The sequence below is a fragment of the Felis catus genome, chromosome D4 (genome assembly GCF_018350175.1).
Source record: "Felis catus isolate Fca126 chromosome D4, F.catus_Fca126_mat1.0, whole genome shotgun sequence".
NCBI classification, from domain to species: Eukaryota; Metazoa; Chordata; class Mammalia; order Carnivora; family Felidae; genus Felis; species Felis catus.
In genome coordinates this window covers 45,794,169-45,814,330 of record NC_058380.1, presented here as the reverse complement: position 1 = coordinate 45,814,330, position 20,162 = coordinate 45,794,169, and the positions used below count along the sequence as shown (strand labels likewise).

General features: G+C 44.6%; 2 protein-coding genes across 2 annotated transcripts; both read right to left on the bottom strand.

Annotated features, from left to right (window-relative positions):
• Positions 1-3,921: 3,921 nt before the first annotated feature.
• Positions 3,922-4,668, bottom strand: IFNA7 (interferon, alpha 7). Its single transcript, NM_001009197.2, is given in 1 exon segment — positions 3,922-4,668. A coding segment is annotated over 1 exon segment (585 nt). The 5' UTR covers positions 4,661-4,668; the 3' UTR covers positions 3,922-4,075.
• An 8,313-nt stretch (positions 4,669-12,981) lies between these two features.
• On the bottom strand, positions 12,982-14,130 carry LOC111557596 (interferon alpha-like). Its single transcript, XM_023243269.2, has one exon. The coding sequence runs from the start codon at positions 13,868-13,870 to the stop codon at positions 13,178-13,180; it is 693 nt and encodes a 230-aa protein (XP_023099037.2). The 5' UTR covers positions 13,871-14,130; the 3' UTR covers positions 12,982-13,177.
• Between the last annotated feature and the right edge of the window lie 6,032 nt (positions 14,131-20,162).

The window sequence follows — 20,162 nt, the reverse complement described above, 5'->3', positions numbered from 1 at the left end:
GACATGTCACTGATCCCACGGACCCTTTTACATTTCTCTTCTCCTTCCATGTTCGCCAGTGGCTGCGGACTTTCGACACCTTTACGTTTTCAGATGTGCAGCTGCGGTTTTTTGAAGAAACGAGCCTCTTGCACCTGTAATCAGAACGCAGTCATGCCCAAACACAGGCCCGGATGAGCGCCTGGGTGTGGATGTGTGGGCAGGGTTCCCCGAGTTTTGTGTTTCTGTGCTGGACTGGGCATCTGGGGGCCTTGACCTCCGCAGCCCAGCAATCAGCCGGCAGAGGGTGGAGCTATGGCCCGATGCACACTCTGACTTCTGAAGCCGGAGAACGTTGGCTGCTTCCGCTGCTGCTGCAAGTGATCTTGCCAAGCCCATCAGTGGGCACCTGGCAACAGGCCCTGCCTCCTCCGTGTCCCCTGTCAGGTGGGCCAGAAGTGCCTGGGGATGGAAAGTTGGCTGGTGGGGGCTCAATCCCCTGGCCAGCGCCTCTGGCCCTGCAGCTAAGTTCTCCAAAACTTTTGAATATTTAATATTTTGAATATTTGAGTCCTTTAAGTCCTTTAAGTCGTAGCTTAAAGGGACAATTTCAGGAAGAAGTCGAATTTCTGCATGCATCCCAAACCCTTCCCCCAGTTTTGGTCGCCGCCCCAGTAGCACATGGCCACCAGGGGGCGGCCTTCCCTGAAAGGAGCTTCATTCGCCCACCCTTCAACGGGATCCCGCTTTCTGTTTCCTTTTAGCCTCAGTTGCTATTACATCACATTCAATGGAAATTAAAAGAAAGTCTCTCTTGCAGGTGTTTCTGCAAAACCTAGACGTTTCATTTGGTTTTTGCTTTCTACTTGTGATGTGCTGCTCTTAAGGGAAACTTTAAGCTGAGACCGCAATGGAACAGAAATAGGCTGACAGGTCAAGGGATTGAGCGACCACGGTGTGTGGGAACTTCCGTCTGGGACAGGGAGGAAACCCATAGGGCAGGGGAAAGTGTCCTGGAATGCTGGGGGAGAGGCAGGTGCCAGAATATTAAAGAAACATCATGTTCTTCTGAACTTCCACCTAGATGTTTATTCTCGACGCTCAGATATTAACACAAGCCACCGTTTCATCACTGAATATAAATACGACACTTTTTCGAAATGAGGAATGAATATAAGGTAGGACAGGAAAGCTTGCTAAGAATTGTGTAGAAAGAGACAAACGCTATTCTCATACATAGCTGTCTGAAGAAAACTAGGAAAATACCGGCCATGTTTTTAGTCATTACTCTCAGGAAGATGCAATGCTCGGTGCCTTTCATGTGCGTGACTTCATGCATAATATTCTACTATCATAAGGTTTTTTTTAATGTTTATTTGTTTTTGAGAGAGAAAGAGAGACAGAGTGTGAGCAGGGGAGGGGAAGAGAGAGAGAGGGAGACACAGAATCCGAAGCAGGTTCCAGGCTCTGAGCTGTCAGCACAGAGCCCAACGTGAGGCTCGAACTCACACACCGCGAGATCATGACCTGAGCTGAAGTCAGACTCTTAACCAACTGAGCCACCCAGGCGCCCCCATAATATTCTACTATAATTACTCCTGAATTATATACGACGCTCTTGTGCTCTATGGATTTTCCTTCTTCGTGTTGTATTTTCAGCTGATTTTAACTAAATTTTTCTTTGCCTTAAGCATTAACAAAGAGAATGCCTGACCCAGCCTCCCACTTTCATTTTAAGAAAATCTGTCTGTCTTTATGTCCATAATAATTTTGCTATTTGGGGATCCACCAATGATTGTAGTAGTTACAAAATTAGGGAAAATTACCGGTGAGTAACATAAGAGAATTCTTATCATATCAAACTCTCCTAGAAAATGGAACATGGCAGAAAACTGCTGCAGTAAACCAATGTCACAGTGATCAAAGTTAAGTAACTGAATTCATAAAGCCAATAATTCCAGGAAACATTATTGTGTCAGTGGTAACAGATGTTTTCATGAAGGGTTGAATTAGTTATCTATTCCTGCCCTAGTGAATTCTTAAAGATGAATAGCTTGCTGATATACAAGGTAGTAATAACTCAGGATAAACCATTGAAAGTAATTAAGTAAATCATGAATCAAAATAAATGCAATATTAAACACATTAACATGCCAGTGCATCAATGTCATGAAATCACCCAGAGGAAACCATATGGCATAAAAGGCAGAACGACGCACAGAAAAACTACCCCACAACATTTTCCAGATCCCACGCTGTCTTCTCCACTTCAGAGGCACTAACTTCTCTTATTAAGGCTTCCATCCACTCCGGTGTGGTTTCTGCTTATTAATTCCACCAAACCAGCTCTCATGAAGGTCACCGATGGTATCTATTTTTCTGACGTAGCAGGCAATTAAATCCACATCGTCCATGAATCCACTGACACTCTTCTAAGCACAATGTATTTCCTCAGATACGCTCCTCACCATCCTCTCTTGTTATCCTTCTACTGAATGGTCAGTATTCTTGTGTATCCTTTGTGTCTCTTCTCTCTCCTCCCTTGAATGCTTGAGGATCCATAGAATCCAGTTTATGTCTTTTTCTCACACTACACTGTCTCCCCCCATGTCCACCTCTGTTTCTGGCTTCCCATTGTCACATATGGACCTCTAGGCATGGCGTTACTTGTAAAATGCAAGCTCACTTGTCCTCTAACAATGGTAATTTGCACTCCGCTGTCTCCCAGTCAACTGTAGAGATGGACAGCTTTTATTTTTATTTCTTGACATACTTCGTTCTAGCACCAGGTGAGAGAATTCACTTATTTGCCTTCTTCATTATCACATTAAATATGATTATTGTTTTTATTATTTTTAATGTTTATTTATTTATTTTGAGACAGAGAGAAAGCATCAGCAGGGGAGGGGCACAGAGAGAGGGAGACAAAGGATCCCAAGCAGGCTCCATGCTTCCAGCCCAGAGTCCGACACGGGGTTTCATCTCACAAACCATGAGATCATGACCTGAGCCCAAATCAAGATTCAGATGTTTAATTGACTGAGCTACCCAGGTGCTCCTGGTTATTGTTTTTAGATCTATCCCTAGAAAAATGAAAGATAAAGACATTAGAAACTGTATCTGTGGGACGCCTTGGTGGCTCAGTCCCTTAAGCGTCCGACTTTGGCTCAGGTCATGATCTCACAGTTTACGAATTTGAGCCCCACGTCGGGCTCTGTGCTGACAGCTCGGAGCCTGGAGCCTGCTACAGATTCCGTATCTCCTCTCTCTGCCCCTCCCAGACTTGTGCTCTGTCTCTGACTCTCCAAAATAAATAAATGTTAAAAAAAAAAAATTAAAACAAAACAAAAAAAGAAACTGTATTTGTTAGGTCCTATATCCTCTGGACAAAGTACAACTTGTCTTATAGGCAGTCAGTTGCTACTTCTGATGTTAACATAATATAATAGGTAAATGCATTTTGCCATCCATTTTTTTTAATGTTTATTTTTTTTTTTTTGAAGGAGAGACAGAGTGTGAGTGGAGGAGGGGAGAGAGAGAGAGAGACACAGATTCTGAAGCAGGCTCCAGGCTCCCAGCTATCAGCACAGAGCCCGACACAGGACTCAAACTCACAAACCGCGAGATCATGACCTGAGCCAAAGTTGGACGCTCAACCGACTGAGCCACCCAGGCACCCTTTGCCATCCATTTTTAAATCAAGTTACAAAATTAGGTCTGGATTTCTTTTTAAACACACTTCCTATAATAAAATTGAATAAACAAAAAACAAACACTAAATTGACAAAATATAAACAATACATTTTATTATATTATCACAATGTAAGTGTGCACATATTATATGAAAAAATTTGATCTTACAAATAGTTAAATAAATAAATATATAAATAGACAAATAGACATCAGCATGGTCATTGATAAGTGGCTAGTGCTTGTAGAGTTGACATGATGTCATTTAATACTCCTGAAAACATTGGACAAATTGATTCCATTCATGTCACAGCAGAATGGAGAAATGAGAGTCTTTGACATGGCAGGACAGGTGGAAAGTGTGGTGTGATGAGTCAGTGAGAATCATTTCCATGTTGAACAGGTCTCATTTCTCGCTCCTTAATCTTTTCTGCAAGGCTGTTGATGAATAATACAAGGATCTCATGATTTCTGCTCTGACGATCTCCCAGGCACAAGGGCTGTATTTCTTCTCTTGCAGGTAGAGGGAGAGTCTTTGGAAGTAGTTCCTCAGGATGGAGTCCTCGGGATGAATGTCCTCGTTCGTCAGGGGAGCCTCTCCCTCCTCCACCTCCTGCAGGACACAGGCTTCCAGGCGGGTCAGCTGCCGATCAAGTCCCGTGCAAAATTCCTCCAGGAGGGTGGTGTTCCAAGCAGCAGACGAGGACGCCTCTGTGCAGAAGAAGTGGAAGATCTTCTGGTTCGTCACGTGCACCACCGAGAGGGCTTGGGCCTTGTGGGACTGGTCTCCACCGAACACGTCCTGGGGGAAGGCGAAGTCATTTCTGTCCTTCTGACAGGAGCTGGCAGGGAGTCTCCTCATTTGTCCCAGGAGCGTCAAGGCCCTCCTGTTCAGCAGGCCGTGGGTCTGAGGCAGGTCACAGCCCAGAGAGCAGACGGAGTTGCAGCCCAGCGCCACCAGGGCCACCAAGAAGGAAGAGGGCAGCGCCATTGGGGATCTTGCGGATGCTGTTGGCCTGGCTGGGGTGGGCGACTCTGTGACCCGTGGCTCTAGGTTCTCTGAACATCTTCCCTTGTGCGTGTGGCTTAAGTAGGGAACATAGCAGTTTTCACTTTCTGAACGTTGTCCTTACTTTCTACTTCTGTTTTTGCTTTCCTTTATGCACCTTCTACTTGGGTTTAGAGCATGGGTTCCACAACCATTTTTTTTTTTCATCATTACCTCTTGCCTCCAGAGTTTTTGTACATATTTATCTAACTGAACCTTCTAAGAAAATTTAATAACACAGATACACATTATGTGTAATTATGTACTGTATATTTAACTGTACTTTATACATAAAAAATCATAAAAAAGGAAATATAAAGTTTACTCTATTGATCCAATGCAGGGTTAAGAATTACTAAAAATTTTTAAAAGTTAAAATTTAAAGCCATTGATGCTTAAGTATGGACCTAATTTTGATTTTTTTAATGGTTGCATATTTATTTATTTATATTTTTAATATGAAATTTATTGTCAAATTGGTTTCCATACAACACCCAGTGCTCATCCCAATTGGTGCCCTCCTCGATACCCATCACCCACCCTTCCCTCCCTGCCACCCCCCATCAACCCACTGTTTATTCTCAGTTTTTAAGAGTCTCTTATGGTTTGCCTCCCTCCCTCCCTAACGTTTTTTTTCCCCTTCCCCTCCCCCATGGTCTTCTGTTAAGTTTCTCATGATCCACATAAGAGTCAAAACACATGATATCTGTCTCTCTCTGTATGACTTATTTCACTTAGCATAACACTTTCCAGTTACATCCACGTTGCCACAAAAGGCCATATTTCATTCTTTCTCATTACCAAGTAGTATTCCATTGTGTATATAAACCAAAACTTCTTTATCCACTCATCAGTTGATGGCAGTTAAGCTCTTTCCATAATTTGGATATTATCGAAAGTGCTGCTATAAACATTGGGGTACAAGTGCCCTTATGCATCAGCACTCCTGTATCCCTTGGGTAAATTCCTGGCAGTGCTATTGCTGGGTCATAGGGTAGATCTATTTTTAATTTTTTGAGAAACCACCACACTGTTTTCCAGAGTGGCTGCACCAGTTTGCACTCCCACCAACAGTGCAAGAAGGTTCCCATTTCACCACATCCTCTCCAACATCTATAGGCTCCTGGTTTGTTCATTTTGGCCACTCTCACTGGCCTGAGGTGATATCTGAGTGTGGTTTTGATTTGTATTTCCCTGATGAGGAGCGACGTTGATCATCTTTTCATGTGCCTGTTGGCCATCTGGTTGTCTTCCTTAGAGAAGTGTCTGTTCATGTTTTCTGCCCCTTTCTTCGCTGGATTATTTGTTTTTGGAGTGGAGTTTGGTGTGGAGTTTGGGTGTGGAGTTTGGTGAGTTCGTTATACATTTTGGATACTAGCCCTTTGTCCAATATGTCATTTGCAAATATCTTTTCCCATTCCGTTGGTTGCCTTTTAGTTTTGGTGATTGTTTCCTTTGCAGTGCAGAAGCTTTTTATCTTGATGAGGTCCCAATAGTTCATTTTTGCTCTTAATTCCCTTTCCTCTGGGGATGTGTCAAGTAAGAAGTTGCTGCGGCTGAGGTCAGAGAGGTTTTTTCCTGCTTTCTGCTCTAGGGTTTTGATAGTTTCCTGTCTCACAGTCAGGTCCTTCATCCATTTTGAGTTTATTTTTGTGAATGGTATAATAAAGTGGTCTAGTTTCATTCTTCTGCATGTTGCTGTCCAGTTCTCCCAGCACCATTTGTTAAAGAGACTGTCTTTTTTCCATCGGATATTCTTTCCTGCTTTGTCAAAGATTAGCTGGCCATACATTTGTGGGTCCAATTCTGGAGTCTCTATTCTATTCTAGACCTAAATTTAATTTGTGACTTATAACTTATTTACTTATATAAATTTTATATAAAGTACGTAAGTAAATTAAAATTTCTATAAAGACATAAAGATTTCAATGTACTTAAATATTTAAAATCATTCCAAATTGCTAAAAGCAACAAAAAATTGTAATTATTCACTTAAATTATTCCCTGATTTATTTTCAGTGTACTGAATTTTAATGTTGCCTCATGACAAAATAATTTTTTTCAGTTTATTTATTTATTTATTTGGGAGAGCACAATCAGAAGAGGGGCAGAGAGAAGGAGAGACAGAATCCAAAGCAGGCTCCGCGCCATCAGCACAGAGCCCGACACGGGACTCAAACTCATAAACCGTGAGATCATGACCTAAGCCGAGATGAAGAGTCAGACGCTTAACGGACTGAGCCACCCAGGCGCCCTGACAAAATAATTTTTAACTTAACCTGCTGCTAGATACTCTTGAAGGTATTGTCACAATATTTTTTCTGTTTCTCACTAGATAATTGCTGATGTGTTGAATGAGTTTTGTAGAATTAAATCATAAAATATAATATATTTGTATTTAATTCCCAAAGCCCATATCACATTGAGGCTCAGACAAAAGCAACATGCACAAGACGGCCAATAGCAGCTCACAAGTGAGCAAAGGCCACCTCTCCCAGAATGACTTTGAGATCCAAGAAACAATGGAGAGAAACTCTTCCAATCACAGAGACGGGTTAGCCCCAGGTTTGTCACACTGATCTTGCAGATGTTTTGTGTATATTCCACAAATTCAATGTCCGTACTTCTCATATGATACCCAAGAAAATCCAATGAGAGAAAATAAATATTAAGGAAGAATGTTTTGTTAGACTGGCCCAATGTTGAGCTTTGGAGTGCCACAGACCACTGCAATATATCAGGCTGCTTCACAACCCTAGGAACTTACTGTTATACCCTTGGAAGCAATTGTAACAACTATTCCACCTGGTGTGGCAATGCTGATAATGGGGGAGACTATTCATATACAGAACCGGAGAGTATGTGAAGCCTCAATATCTTGCACTCAATTTTGCTGTGAAGCTAACGGCTCTTGGGGGCTCAGTTGGTTGATCATCTGACTTCAGCTCAGGTCATGATCTCATGATTCATGAGTTCAAGCCCCACATCAGACTCTCTGCTGTCAGCACAGAGCCTGCTTCAGATCCTCTGTCCCCAGTCTCTCTCTGCCCCTCCCTTATGTGCTCACTCTCTCTCTCAAAAAAAAAAAAAGAACACTTGTGTTTTTTCAAAACTATATCCAAGGTAAGGAAATTGGCTTATTATGTTATTGGAGTCAGTTCTTTCCAGGAAAGAGTCATTTTTCTCTGTAGAAAAGACTCCTGCCTGGGAACAGACTTCTGTAGACCCCAAGCCAGGTCTCCAGATCCGGTCATTGTCTTTGTCCATCTTGGCCAGTAGGTGGCAATCTTCCTTTGTAAATATTTTAACAGACCCCTGACTAAAATGATCCTGCTTTCTCTTTCCTTTTTCCCTACAGCTAGTTGCATCATTGTAGGAGGAACATTCCCTCATGGCCAAAAAAGGTCACGAGAAGAAAAAGAAGAGAACAAGAACTCTCCTATGAGAGTTTCCAAAAACCTAGAACTTTCACACCACTCTTGATTTCAGTTAGTGACTTTTGTACTTGGCCGGAAACCACAGCAGAAAAGGAAGCAGCTGTGTGAATGGGCAGGGCAGGTTCAGGAGGAGAGACTGAGGAGAGCAGAGCTCGCTGGGGGTTTCTACACTGGGGCAGAAGGAAACACTGTGAGATGCACGTGAAGAATGAGATCTGGGGAAGCGGGAGGAAAGGGGAACGTGCTAGAGTCAGAATACATAGTGCACGTGTATATACACAGTATCTATGTGTACATAGTATATTAGTATGTATATAATTACATTGATGAGCCACTTGTTCCCAATTCTGTTTTTTTAGACTCTCAGCATTTTGCAGTCAGTTACAGAGAGAGGGCTAGGAGAAGTTACTTATGCTCTTATAGACCTCTATGAATAAATAAGAACATGATGGTAAGCCTTCATTCAGTGGAAAATACTCCCTAAGCACTTCTAGATGTTCTAACGTGACCACCCCGCTAAGGGACACAGGAAAGTTAGAGGGGCTTGCAGTTTTGCCCTTCCTGTCCCCCGAGTGGAAGAGGAGAGAGGGCTAGACTTCCCTTCCCCTGGTGGGGGCGGGGGGAGGCTCTAGGAAAATCATTTCCCTGGAGAGCAGGCCTTTGTTGAGGGGAACAGAAGACTGAGAGGATTCCCAGCCAGTGATTTCTCTTTCCTTTCCTCTGCTGGAAGCACCAGGAGTTTGTTTTCTCATCTTCACAGTGAGAACCTGGTGAAGGTTTCTCCCGAAGGTAACACTCACAAAAGCGTGTGGCCCCCAAAGACAGGATATCTTGCAGTTTTTCGATCTCAAGCTCGTCCATATGGACCTGCCAGTAATTCTTCCATTTCGGCTTCAGTGTTTCTACCAATACGAGCTTCAGCTGTGCTTTAAACTCTTGCATTTCTGCTCCCAGTCATCCAGGGTCTCTGTCTGCATCCCCCTCTTTCTGCAGAGCTAAGGGCGGCAGCTGGCACCTCGACCCCCAATTCTCTGATGGATCTAAGAAGAGTTGTTGCTTTTCAGTTTGTTTGGCACTTATGTTGTAGTTGATGGAAGGTCAAGGCTGACGACCAGCCCAGCTGATTACATATTGGATGGGAACCGGAACGTCCGCCAATACACGAATACGTATGTCACATCGTTAGAGGTAAGTGTCTCCCAAGGAAAGAGGCCCGAGAGATAATCACTGATGAAGAACATTGGAGCACACTTTTGAACAATTTAACTCGATGCATTCTAAGACGGAAGCAGAAATAAAGTCAGTGAAATGACTAAATACCTGGGAATGTGACTTCATGTATTAAAGAGAATCATTTTGGGGTCTCCTTCCTTCCTCCTTACTAATTGTTACGAATTTGAATATGCAGACAACGATCACGTGATTTGCACTCAGGCATCTTTCTAGAGGCACAATCACTCCATTGCTTCTCTTTAGACTGAGATGAAGTCCCCGGATGGAACTTTTGTCCTCTAGTGAAAGGTTCTTGCAGGAGTGTCTGGGTGTGTGCATTTGAGGCAGGTGTCCTGGGTTCCGGCTGTCCCCGGTGCCCCGGGCAGTTTGTCCAGCAGGATCGGGTTCTAGGCAGCAGATGGCACTTTGTGAGGAACTTAGAAGGTCTGCCGGAGCAGCTCCTGGGGACAGAGGTGGCCTGGGCCTCCTGCAACTGGCAGCCACCCACCCTCTCCCCGGGGGAGATGCCCCTCAGTCAAGAGAACTGAGACGTCCTCCTGATCTGTGTCAGAAGCAGTAGGTCTTCCTGTGAAGCCGCCCTTGGCCGGGAGGCAGGTCAGAGCCCAGAAAGGAGATGCGGCCACAGGGATCCAGCAGGAGGCCCGCCGAGGGGGTGCGCGCTGGGCACCTGAGGGGTCTGGTGGCCTGGGTGACGAGCGAGGGGGGCGTCTTGGGCCCTAGTTCCTCTCAAGTTCTTTCTCCGCATGTCTTTTTTTTTTTATTTAATTTTTTTTTTCTCAACGTTTTTATTTATTTTTGGGACAGAGAGAGACAGAGCATGAACGGGAGAGGGGCAGAGAGAGAGGGAGACACAGAATTGGGAACAGGCTCCAGGCTCCGAGCCATCAGCCCAGAGCCTGACGCGGGGCTCGAACTCACAGACTGCGAGATCGTGACCTGGCTGAAGTCGGATGCTTAACCGACTGTGCCACCCAGGCGCCCCTCCGCATGTCTTTTAATACAAAACCGTTTTCATTTTCTGAATGTTCCTGTATACGTTTTATTCTTCTTAAGTTTTGTTCCTTTCTTTATGTAAGCCTTAGATTAGAGTAGATTAGATCAGAAAACATTAACCCTATGAATTACTCATTTCACTATTTCAGTGAAGTTTAATTTGCCGCAGTGTTTCAAATGTTTCAGCGTAAAGGGATCCAAAGCTTTCAAACGACGGAAATCTTTTGTGTTACGATCAAAAGTAGGTAGCTGTTGTTCTCCTTGCTCAGGACATACTTTTACCTCCGAGCCTGAGCTCTGTGGTTGTGATTTTTATTTTTTGCGCATCAGTCAAGATGCCTGGTCCCTTTGGGTCAGCGTGCCCATAGCCCTGTGTGTGACACCTGGCTCCCCTCGCTCACTCTCTCTTTCTCTGTAACTGGCCGCCAGGAGTCAGCTCATCAAACTTCCAGCTTTGAGCAAAATTTTATTGGAGGGTGGCTGCTTTGTCCCCCAAATAATCAACTGTCCGCGACCCAGGCTTGTTTCTGTGACCAATTCCTTCTCTTTCTGTCAGGTGCTCAAGAGTCAGATTTTTCCATAGCTTCCAGAGGACACAAACGTTCTGCACTTCGTGTGTGTAGGGGGCACTGGTGTGGGTAAACGATCCTTTTTTTTTTTTTTTGTAACCTTAAGTAGCAACAGGAATTTTATTTTGCTAAATGTTGATTTCTATGTGGAGTTCAGTCTATTAACCTGTGGAGTCCTTCTCATGCTCTCAGTTTCTGAGGCCGCAGGGGACTCAGTGTTGATTTTCCTGCTGCTGGAGGCTTGCACTGAAGTAACTGATAAGGCTTCCTGGGTTAGTGAGTCAGTTCTTTTCTCCTGAGCTATTTGGTTCATCGTGATCCATCTCACAGCCAAGATGTGGAGCAGGGAGGCCACATACTAGAGAAAACTAACCCCTTTCTTTACTAGCTTGGAGTTTTTTTAATTGTATATGTTCTTTTTAATTTAGTAATTTTATAGGCACGGGTGGACTTCTCTTCTGAATTCCTTTCTACTTCATCTTGAGGTCAGTACCAAAAGAGGGAAGCAAGAATGAAAACGGGAAGGGCCCCTACCATTATTTCCCATCAGTTTTGATACAGCATCTTTTTCTTTCTCCACTCAGCTTTCCTAGAAAGCTGTCACGGCATTGGGATGCACCGAGGCACCAGGAAATCAAAGGCAAATCTGACCGTGAAGGCCATGGAAACACTAGGGTGGCTCCCAGGTGAGGGGAAGCCAGCGGGAGCCCTTGGCTTCTGCTACCACCTTCCACCTGCTCACTGTGGTGCCTGCTTGCGAATTCCACCCAGCCCTCGCTAAGGTCAGTTCCATCTGCTTCCCCACATACTGGATGGTTTCCGTCCACAGAACAGCTTCCTGACCTTCCGCATAGTACGCATCAAAATGATAATAGATTATCATGGTAAGGAATGAAAGGTGCCATGCTTTAAAATAAACACAACATTAAGCATATGAACAGGATTTGCCAATACATCCAATCCATGTATCTATCCAGAGACACACATAGCGCAAAACGGAGAACTCTGCAGGAGAAAAAAAAAACTTCACGTAATTCCCAATGCCCATTCTATTCTCCTGTTGCATTTCAGCAGGCACATCTCTCACAACTATTTGCTCCTTATACCTGAACTTCTCTTCTCTTATTCACTCATTCCCTCCCACCCTCCAATACGGTTTCTGTGAGTTCTTCCAAACCAGCTCTCACCAAAGCTTCAATGCCCCCTTCATCCCAGTGCGGCGGGCACTTTACATCCACATTTTACAATGATGCAATTCTTTGAAGCCATTTCAGTCCTTGAAATCGACTTTCACCGATATTCTCTCTTACCCTACTACCTCGTGGCCATTCCGTCTCTGTTTCTGTTGTGGCTCTTTTCTCCCTTTACCATCTGAAGTTTCGAGGAATCGATCTGAAGTTCTTTGCTCATGCTCTCCTCTTCCCGTGTGACCGCTTCTGTTTTAAGGCTTCCAGTTAATGGAGTTGCTTGTAAATTGCAGACTCAAATATCCATTTTCCAAAGAATATTCGCACTTGGAAGTCCACCAGTCAATTATAGGAGATATCTACGGCTTTTGTTTCTGTTTCCTGGCATGCTTTCCTGCAGATTCTGCTGAGAGAACTCCATTTTCCCCTTCTCCTCATTATACTGTTTAATATAACTGATATAAATTCAGTGTGATTATTGTCTTTAGGTTGTTTTCTCCACAAAACTCACTGGTGCAAAAGCAGAACTGGATTTGTTATGTCCACCCCTATCCTGTCAGCCGCATACAGACTGGCTTAGAGAAAGCCTATTTTTAATGTATAACGTGAATAATGTAATGAGTAAGTGAATTGCACAATCCATTCTTTCATCAGAGTTGTTTCTTTTTTAAATGATAAACAAAGACAAGAATTTTTCTATAGAAAATATTTAATAAAGAAAATAATAAGTTGAATAAATATAAAGAATATATTTTTTCTCTTAACCACAAACTGAAAGTACATCATTATTATTCAAATATGATTTAAATCTTATAAATAGTTAAGTAAATAAATAAATTGTGAAATAGATCAGCAAGGTCATCGGAAAGTGACTAGTGCTTGTAGAGTTGACATGATGTACTTAATACTCCTGAAACTATTGACAGATTGATGCCATTCATGTCACAGCAGAATGGAGAAATGAGAGTCTTTGACATGGCAGGACACGTGGATAGTGTGATACGATTAGTCAGCGAGAATCATTTCCATGTTGAACAGGTCTCATTTCTCGCTCCTTAATCTTTTCTGCAAGGCTGTTGACAAATACAAGGATCTCATGATTTCTGCTCTGACGATCTCCCAGGCACAAGGGCTGTATTTCTTCTCTTGCAGGTAGAGGGAGAGTCTTTGGAAGTAGTTCCTCAGGATGGAGTCCTCGGGATGAATGTCCTCGTTCGTAAGGGGAGCCTCTCCCTCCCCCACCTCCTGCACGACACAGGCTTCTAGGCGGGTCAGCTGCCGATCAAGTCCCGTGCAGAATTCCTCCAGGAGGGTGGTGTTCCAAGCAGCAGACGAGGACGCCCCTGTGCAGAAGAAGTGGAAGATCTTCTGGTTCGTCACGTGCACCACCGAGAGGGCTTGGGCCTTGGGGGACTGGTCTCCACCAAACACGTCCTGGGGGAAGGCGAAGTCATTCCTGTCCTTCTGACAGGAGCTGGCAGGGAGTCTCCTCATTTGTCCCAGGAGCGTCAAGGCCCTCCTGTTCAGCAGGCCGTGGGTCTGAGGCAGGTCACAGCCCAGAGAGCAGACGGAGTTGCAGCCCAGCGCCACCAGGGCCACCAAGAAGGAAGAGGGCAGCGCCATTGGGGATCTTGCAGATGCTGTTGGCCTGGCTGGGGTGGGCGACTCTGTGACCCGTGGCTCCAGGTTCTCTGAACATCTTCCCTTGTGCGCACCTCCTAAATGGGAACACATTAGTTTCCATTTTCTGAATCTCCTCTTCTTCCTACTTTTGTTTTCTGGTTTTCATTTTGCATTCTCCAAATGGGTTTAGAGCAGTGCTTCTCAACCGTTTTATTTAATTATTGCCCCCTTCCCCTGACCCCTGAGCCCTTTTAGATTGTTTTTGCTAATTGAACCCCTCATGAAATTTTAATGACACAGTTATACTCTATATCTATTTATGTACTCTCTCTCTATCTATCCTTTATACATAGAAAAAGAGAGTGCCAAACTTCTTTTTTTATCCAAGGCAGGGTTAAAATTGATAAAAATTTTAAGCTAAAAGTAAATTTAAAGTTATTAACATTTTATTTATCTCTATAGCTAAGTTTGCAGAGCAAATTTTAACATATTTACGTGTATAAATAGTAATGTATTAAGTACATATTCAAATTAATAATTATACAAACAATAATAATATACATGTAATGATATACTTAAAACGATTTTAAGAACTTCTAAAAACAATTGAAAAATTACAGTATTGTCTTAACATGTATTTTTAGGTCTTAACTTTTAATTTTGCTTCATATCAAAAAACAATTTTTAATTTCACTAGCAGCTAGATATTCATCAAGATATTCTCAACATCGATTTCTTTTCAGCAATTGACATAAATTATAAATGAGTTGAATAACTTTAGTAGAATTAAATGATCAAATAGAAACTACTCGCATTTAGTTTTAGAGCCCAGTTCACGCTAAGGCTCCAACGTAAGCACCGTGGCGTCTTCTGAGTAAGGGAAGCCCACCTCTCACAACACAGCTTTGAAATCTAGCAAATGATGGAGGGAGAGTCCTCTGGTGATCCATCTACTGGATGTAAGTTTTATTGCTCTTAACATGCATACATTTTGTATAACATCCATGAACTCAACATCAATACTTCACATAAGATACCCAAGAAACACCGAGAAGATACAAGGTGATGAGATCATAAATCCTAAGGAATAAGATTTGGTTGAATAGGGTTGATTTGAAGAGCAACGAACCATTGTAATACGTAAGATTTGTTCACTCCCCAAGAGCTAATTTTTGCACCGTTGGTAATGATATGGCCTATGAAAATAGGCAAGTAAGAAAACGTATTCGCAGGTGCCTGGGTGGCTCAGTTGGTTAAGCGTCTGACTCTTGGTTTCAGCGCAGGTCATGATCTCACATTTTGTGAGTTTGAGCCCCTCGTCAGGCTCTGCGCTGACAGTGCAGAGCCTGCTTGGGACTCTCTCTTTCTCCCTGTCTCTCTATTCCTCCCCGCTTGTGCTCCCTCTCTCTCTCAAAAGAGATAATCTTAAAAAACATATATATTCAATTTGAATTTTCTTTTATATTTGCATTTAATTTCAAATTTCCCAGAGGACTTTCAGAAGTCCCAAACCAGATCTATTCTTAAAAAAAAGAAAAGAAAAGAAAAGAAAAGAAAAGAAAGTTGTTTGTCCTAAATTCAGAAGTTTGTAAATATTGATTATTATCATGTGAAGAACTTTCTCTGAGCTCCCATCCTTAACTCTTTGGATTCTGCATAGGAAGTTACCCGGCCTAAGCCCTCCATAGACCAACTCTTTAAATGGAAGCTGTGTACCCATCTTGGACACACCAGCTCTTAGTCACGGACTCTGTTACATTCACTCTGTTGTCCTCAGCACCGGGCCCTGAATACTGGCTCAGTAAGTCACTTTTACTGCAGGCGTCTCACTGATTTTCTCCACCAACCAGAAGGCATTCGTGAATGACCATGCTAGTTTGCTTCATCAGGGCCATAGGTGCTGAGCAAGACTGTAGAGACAATGGCTGAAATTTCTGCTCTAGTCTCCTGCTACCCACGTGGCCTACTGAGATTATTGCTGAAGCCACTGGGATTTTATTTGCTTTCCTGCACACAGGGCTCTGGGATTCAGGCTGCCAAAACAGCACTATTTTCAGCCTTTGCCCAGCACGAGGAAGAACCCCCAGGTGTGGCCTCATCTCAAATCGCCCCTCAACGTGGTCATCACAGAAAACTAACCAGCCTGGTGTCCCACACAGCACAACACATCGAAACTCCAACTCTCCCGGACCCCAGAGCTCACAGTCACCGGACCGTTGATCCCCGGACTTGGTGGTGGGTCTTTACCGAAGCGCCAACGATCAAGCCTTCACCCTGAGCTTCTCTGGAGACAACTCAGAAAGAACATGAACCACTAGCTGCATGCTCCTATCTCCATCTATTTCTGTGGGAGAGTAGGCTCCGTTTCAGTTTGATATGTAGAATTCGGGGAGGGCAGGGTGGGTAATAATCAGAGCTTCCCTTCCCGTCAGAAAGCAAGGCTTTGGCTTCCTAATTCTAGGCGCCCTGTCCTTGCCTGCCAACCTGCCTCCTCACTCTTGTCACTCGGCACGGCTGTGTTCTCTCTTCTAAATGGCGGGCATGGAGCCTTTAAGGAGCCGCTATGGTCAGACTGTTTGGATGTTATCTGTTGAAGTCCTAACTCCAAAGTGATGGTATTAGGTGGTGGGGCCTTTGGAAGGTAGTGCGAGAACAAGAGTATAGCCCTCATGATGGAATTGGGGCCTTTATAAGAGACCCTCTACTCTTGGATTTCCAGCCTGTAGAACTGTGACCAGTAAATTACTGCTTTTTAAAAAATTTTTTTTAATATTTGTATTTTGAGAGAGAAAGAGACACAGACAGGGGTGAGTGGGAGAGAGACTGAGAGAGAGGGAGACACAGAATCTGAAGCAGGCTCCAGGCTCTGAGCTGTCAGCGCAGAGCCCGACGCGGGGCTCAAACTCACAAACCACGAGATCATGACCTGAGCCAAAGTCGGACGCCCAACTGGCTCAGCCACCCAAGCGCCCCAATAAATTACTGCTTTTTACAAGCTACCCAGGGTATGCTCTTTTTTTAAGGCAGCCCAAACAGATTGAGCCCTGACCTGCTCTGTTTTCTCCTTAGAATACCTCCCTCCAGGGGTCTGGAAAATACTTAAGGGGAGAGACATCATCTTAGCCGGCTGTTTTTCTAGGCACCCAGTCTGGCCCACATCATTTCCAGAGCACAATCAATATTCATGAGGAAAACAAGCATGGTAATTAAAGGAGAAAGAATACTACCAACAGAGGCTACAGAGATATGAATCATGTGATTTGCAAGGACAATAGATCTGAAGATCCTATATGAATTCCTCACGGTCCTACAGGGAACTTATAATGGAATAGCCTGTGAAGCATTTAAAAACAAAACAATACAAGAAGAAGAAGAAGAAGAAGAAGAAGAAGAAGAGAAGAATGAAAGAAATGAAAGAAAGAAAGAAAGAAAGAAAGAAGAAAGAAAGAAAGAAGAAAGAAAGAAAGAAAGAAAGAAAGAAAGAAAGAAAGAAAGAAAAAGAAAGAAAGAGAAATAAACATTTCTGTGTGTGGAAATTTCCTTCAAGTTTGTATTTTCAGTATTTAGAATATTAAGACGAGAATCACGGGCCTGGTCATCAATGGAAGACTCACTCTCCTCTTTTATTTCAGAGAGCCTCAAGTACCTGCAAGGAGCTACCTCATCATACCTTGCTCACCTCCCTCACATAATGATAACTGAATTTTACAAAGTGTTCCAAGACCTCATCTCCACGCTTATGGCCACTTTCCAACATCGGCCTCTGGCAATCGATTGCAATGCTTCTTTCAGTGGATCAATGATGCTGTTAAGTCTAAAGAGTGACATCCATTGGACTGAATCTCCCCCCGGTTTAAACTGTGAAGTCAGACTTTGGGTCAGTCGTTTTGAGCTTTTCAAGAAAAAGTGTGCTGCCAACATATTGGCTATTGTTCCCCTTGAGAAAAGCATCAGACAGGGGTGCCTTAGTGGCTCAGTCGGTTAAGCAGCTGACTTCGGCTCAGGGCATGATCTTGCAGTCCGTGAGTTCGAGCCCCGCATCAGGCTCTGTGCTGACAGCTCGGAGCCTGGAGCCTGGTTTTTCATTTTTTTTTTTTTAATTTTTTTTTCAACGTTTATTTATTTTTGGGACAGAGAGAGACAGAGCATGAACGGGGGAGGGGCAGAGAGAGAGGGAGACACAGAATCGGAAACAGGCTCCAGGCTCTGAGCCATCAGCCCAGAGCCCGATGCGGGGCTCGAACTCACGGACCGCGAGATCGTGACCTGGCTGAAGTCAGACGCTTAACCGACTGCGCCACCCAGGCGCCCCGCCTGGAGCCTGTTTTAGATTCTGTGTCTCCTTGTCTCTGACCCTCCCCCATTCATGCTCTGTCTCTCTCTGTCTCAAATATAAGTAAACGTAAAGAAAAAAAAAGCATCAGTACAAATAATGTAACAGTGAAAACTCACTTTCACTGAACTCCTCTCTTCCACAGTCACCAGAGTAGAGTCTGTTTCCCAGTGGACGCACTTGATATTGACACTTAGGCAGCCCATGAGAATACATTCGGACCAGACAAATGGTGGTGGAAGTGATACTGTCCTGTGGGGTCTAGACTTGACCCTTGAAAACCTCCCATGTGATCTTCCATATTGTCTCCCTTTACAACTAACTGGAATAGACTCAAGCATCCCACACCCATTTGGAGTCCTGTGCTGAATATGGTCAAGTCACAGAATGGAAGGGCCTCGTGTCCTTGAGTCACTGTTTGAAGATGAGCCAACCAGAAGAGACATCTGAGCTGGAACTCCTGCACGGTCTCTTCTAGTTTTCTATAGATCTGGTACAACAGCTGGCATTCACTTACTGACAAATGTCTTTCAGAAAATACTATCCCCAAACACCTCTCCACTTAAAATTTGGACTTTACATTTTGGAAATCGCAAATACGCCCCAAACCTTGATCAGATTTTAAAATTACATCACAAGATCATTTACTTATGGAAATAGATCATGTTCTTCTCCTAAACATGTCTTCTATACTATTTTTTTTTTTCAGTTCATGATTTTGGAGACCCTAGGTGGCTCAGTGGATGAAGCCTCCCACTCTTGGTCTCAGCTCAGGTCATGGTATCAGACTTGACTTCCAGGTCCCCCTCTGGCTCCGTGTGGGCAGGGCAGAGCTTACCTGAGATTCTCTCTCTCTCCTATTCTCTATGCCCCTCCCCTGCTCCCGCTGTCTCTGTCTCTCTCAAAATAAATAAATAAACTTATTTTTTTTTAAGTTCACGGTTTTGGTTTCAGATATTTCTCACCTGCTACCCAGGTAGAGCGACTGTGTGTCTTTTCCTTCATATACAGATGGATGCTTTAGAAATACTTCTAGGCCACAATTCCCAAACACGGGCCGGGTTGTCTTCTTCCGGGGGCTCCAGGTGTTCCAGGCTGCGATCCAGGTTAGACGGGAGAGTAAGGAGGTGGGCGTCGCCCCTAGCAGCGCGGCCGTTGTCTGTACTGAAGAGGCTGAGATCTGCTGGAGCATCTGATGGTGGAAACAGGTGGTTTGTGCCTTCTGCACTTGGGCGATACAGTCTCTTTCCCAAGGAAGCCTGAATCAGGAGGTTCTGTCATTCAGGCATGTGTGAGAGGGGCTCCTTTTCAACTGTCTCAAAAGTAGGAGGATGTCCCTGTTTCCTGGGCTCTGGAGCCAAGGCAGGTCTCCAGCAAGGGAGCAGGCAGGGATGCTGCAGAGCTTGGCTAACCACAGACCTGGGCAATTGACGATTTCGGTGGTTCTCCAGGCGGCCGGCAGGTGGCGCGCGGCCGTCCTTTTCGGAAGTGGCTTTAGGGCAAAGAAGCTGTGACTTTGAAACAGAAAGGGGAGCGTCGGGGCAGCTTCTGGGCAGCTTCGGGGGACTCCAGGCTGAGCCCTTCCAAGAGCGCCAGGGCAAAGCGAGGGCTGAGGCGCTGTGGGCGCCAACTGTGTGCTGCTTTTATAGTCCCCGCAAAGCCCTGCTTCTCCCCGCCCTTAGCGCCTGGCGGGCACCTCCTCTGTGCTTCCTCCGCCAGGAACATCCTCCACGGGTAGGGAGGCGTGGACCTTGAGTTTTCTGGGCTCCCTGTGTCCCGAACTCTCCTTTTGCGCCGAGAGTGCAGCCGGGCCATTTTTTCCAACAATCGTTTCCTAAACGAACTGGAGGCTCCGAACCCACGTGAGCGCGTTGAATCGCCCTGTCAGCCTAGGGTGGCATGTGAGCCTGAGGCCGCGGCCGAGACCGGCTGGGACAGGATTGGGGGTAAGAGGGAACGGAGGACAGGGCCCGAAGGCAGGAAGATGGGAGGGTGGGAGGAGGGGGCAATGGAGCGATGGGATGAACGGACAGTGGGACGTTAGCGCGATGGGACGACGGGGTGATCAGG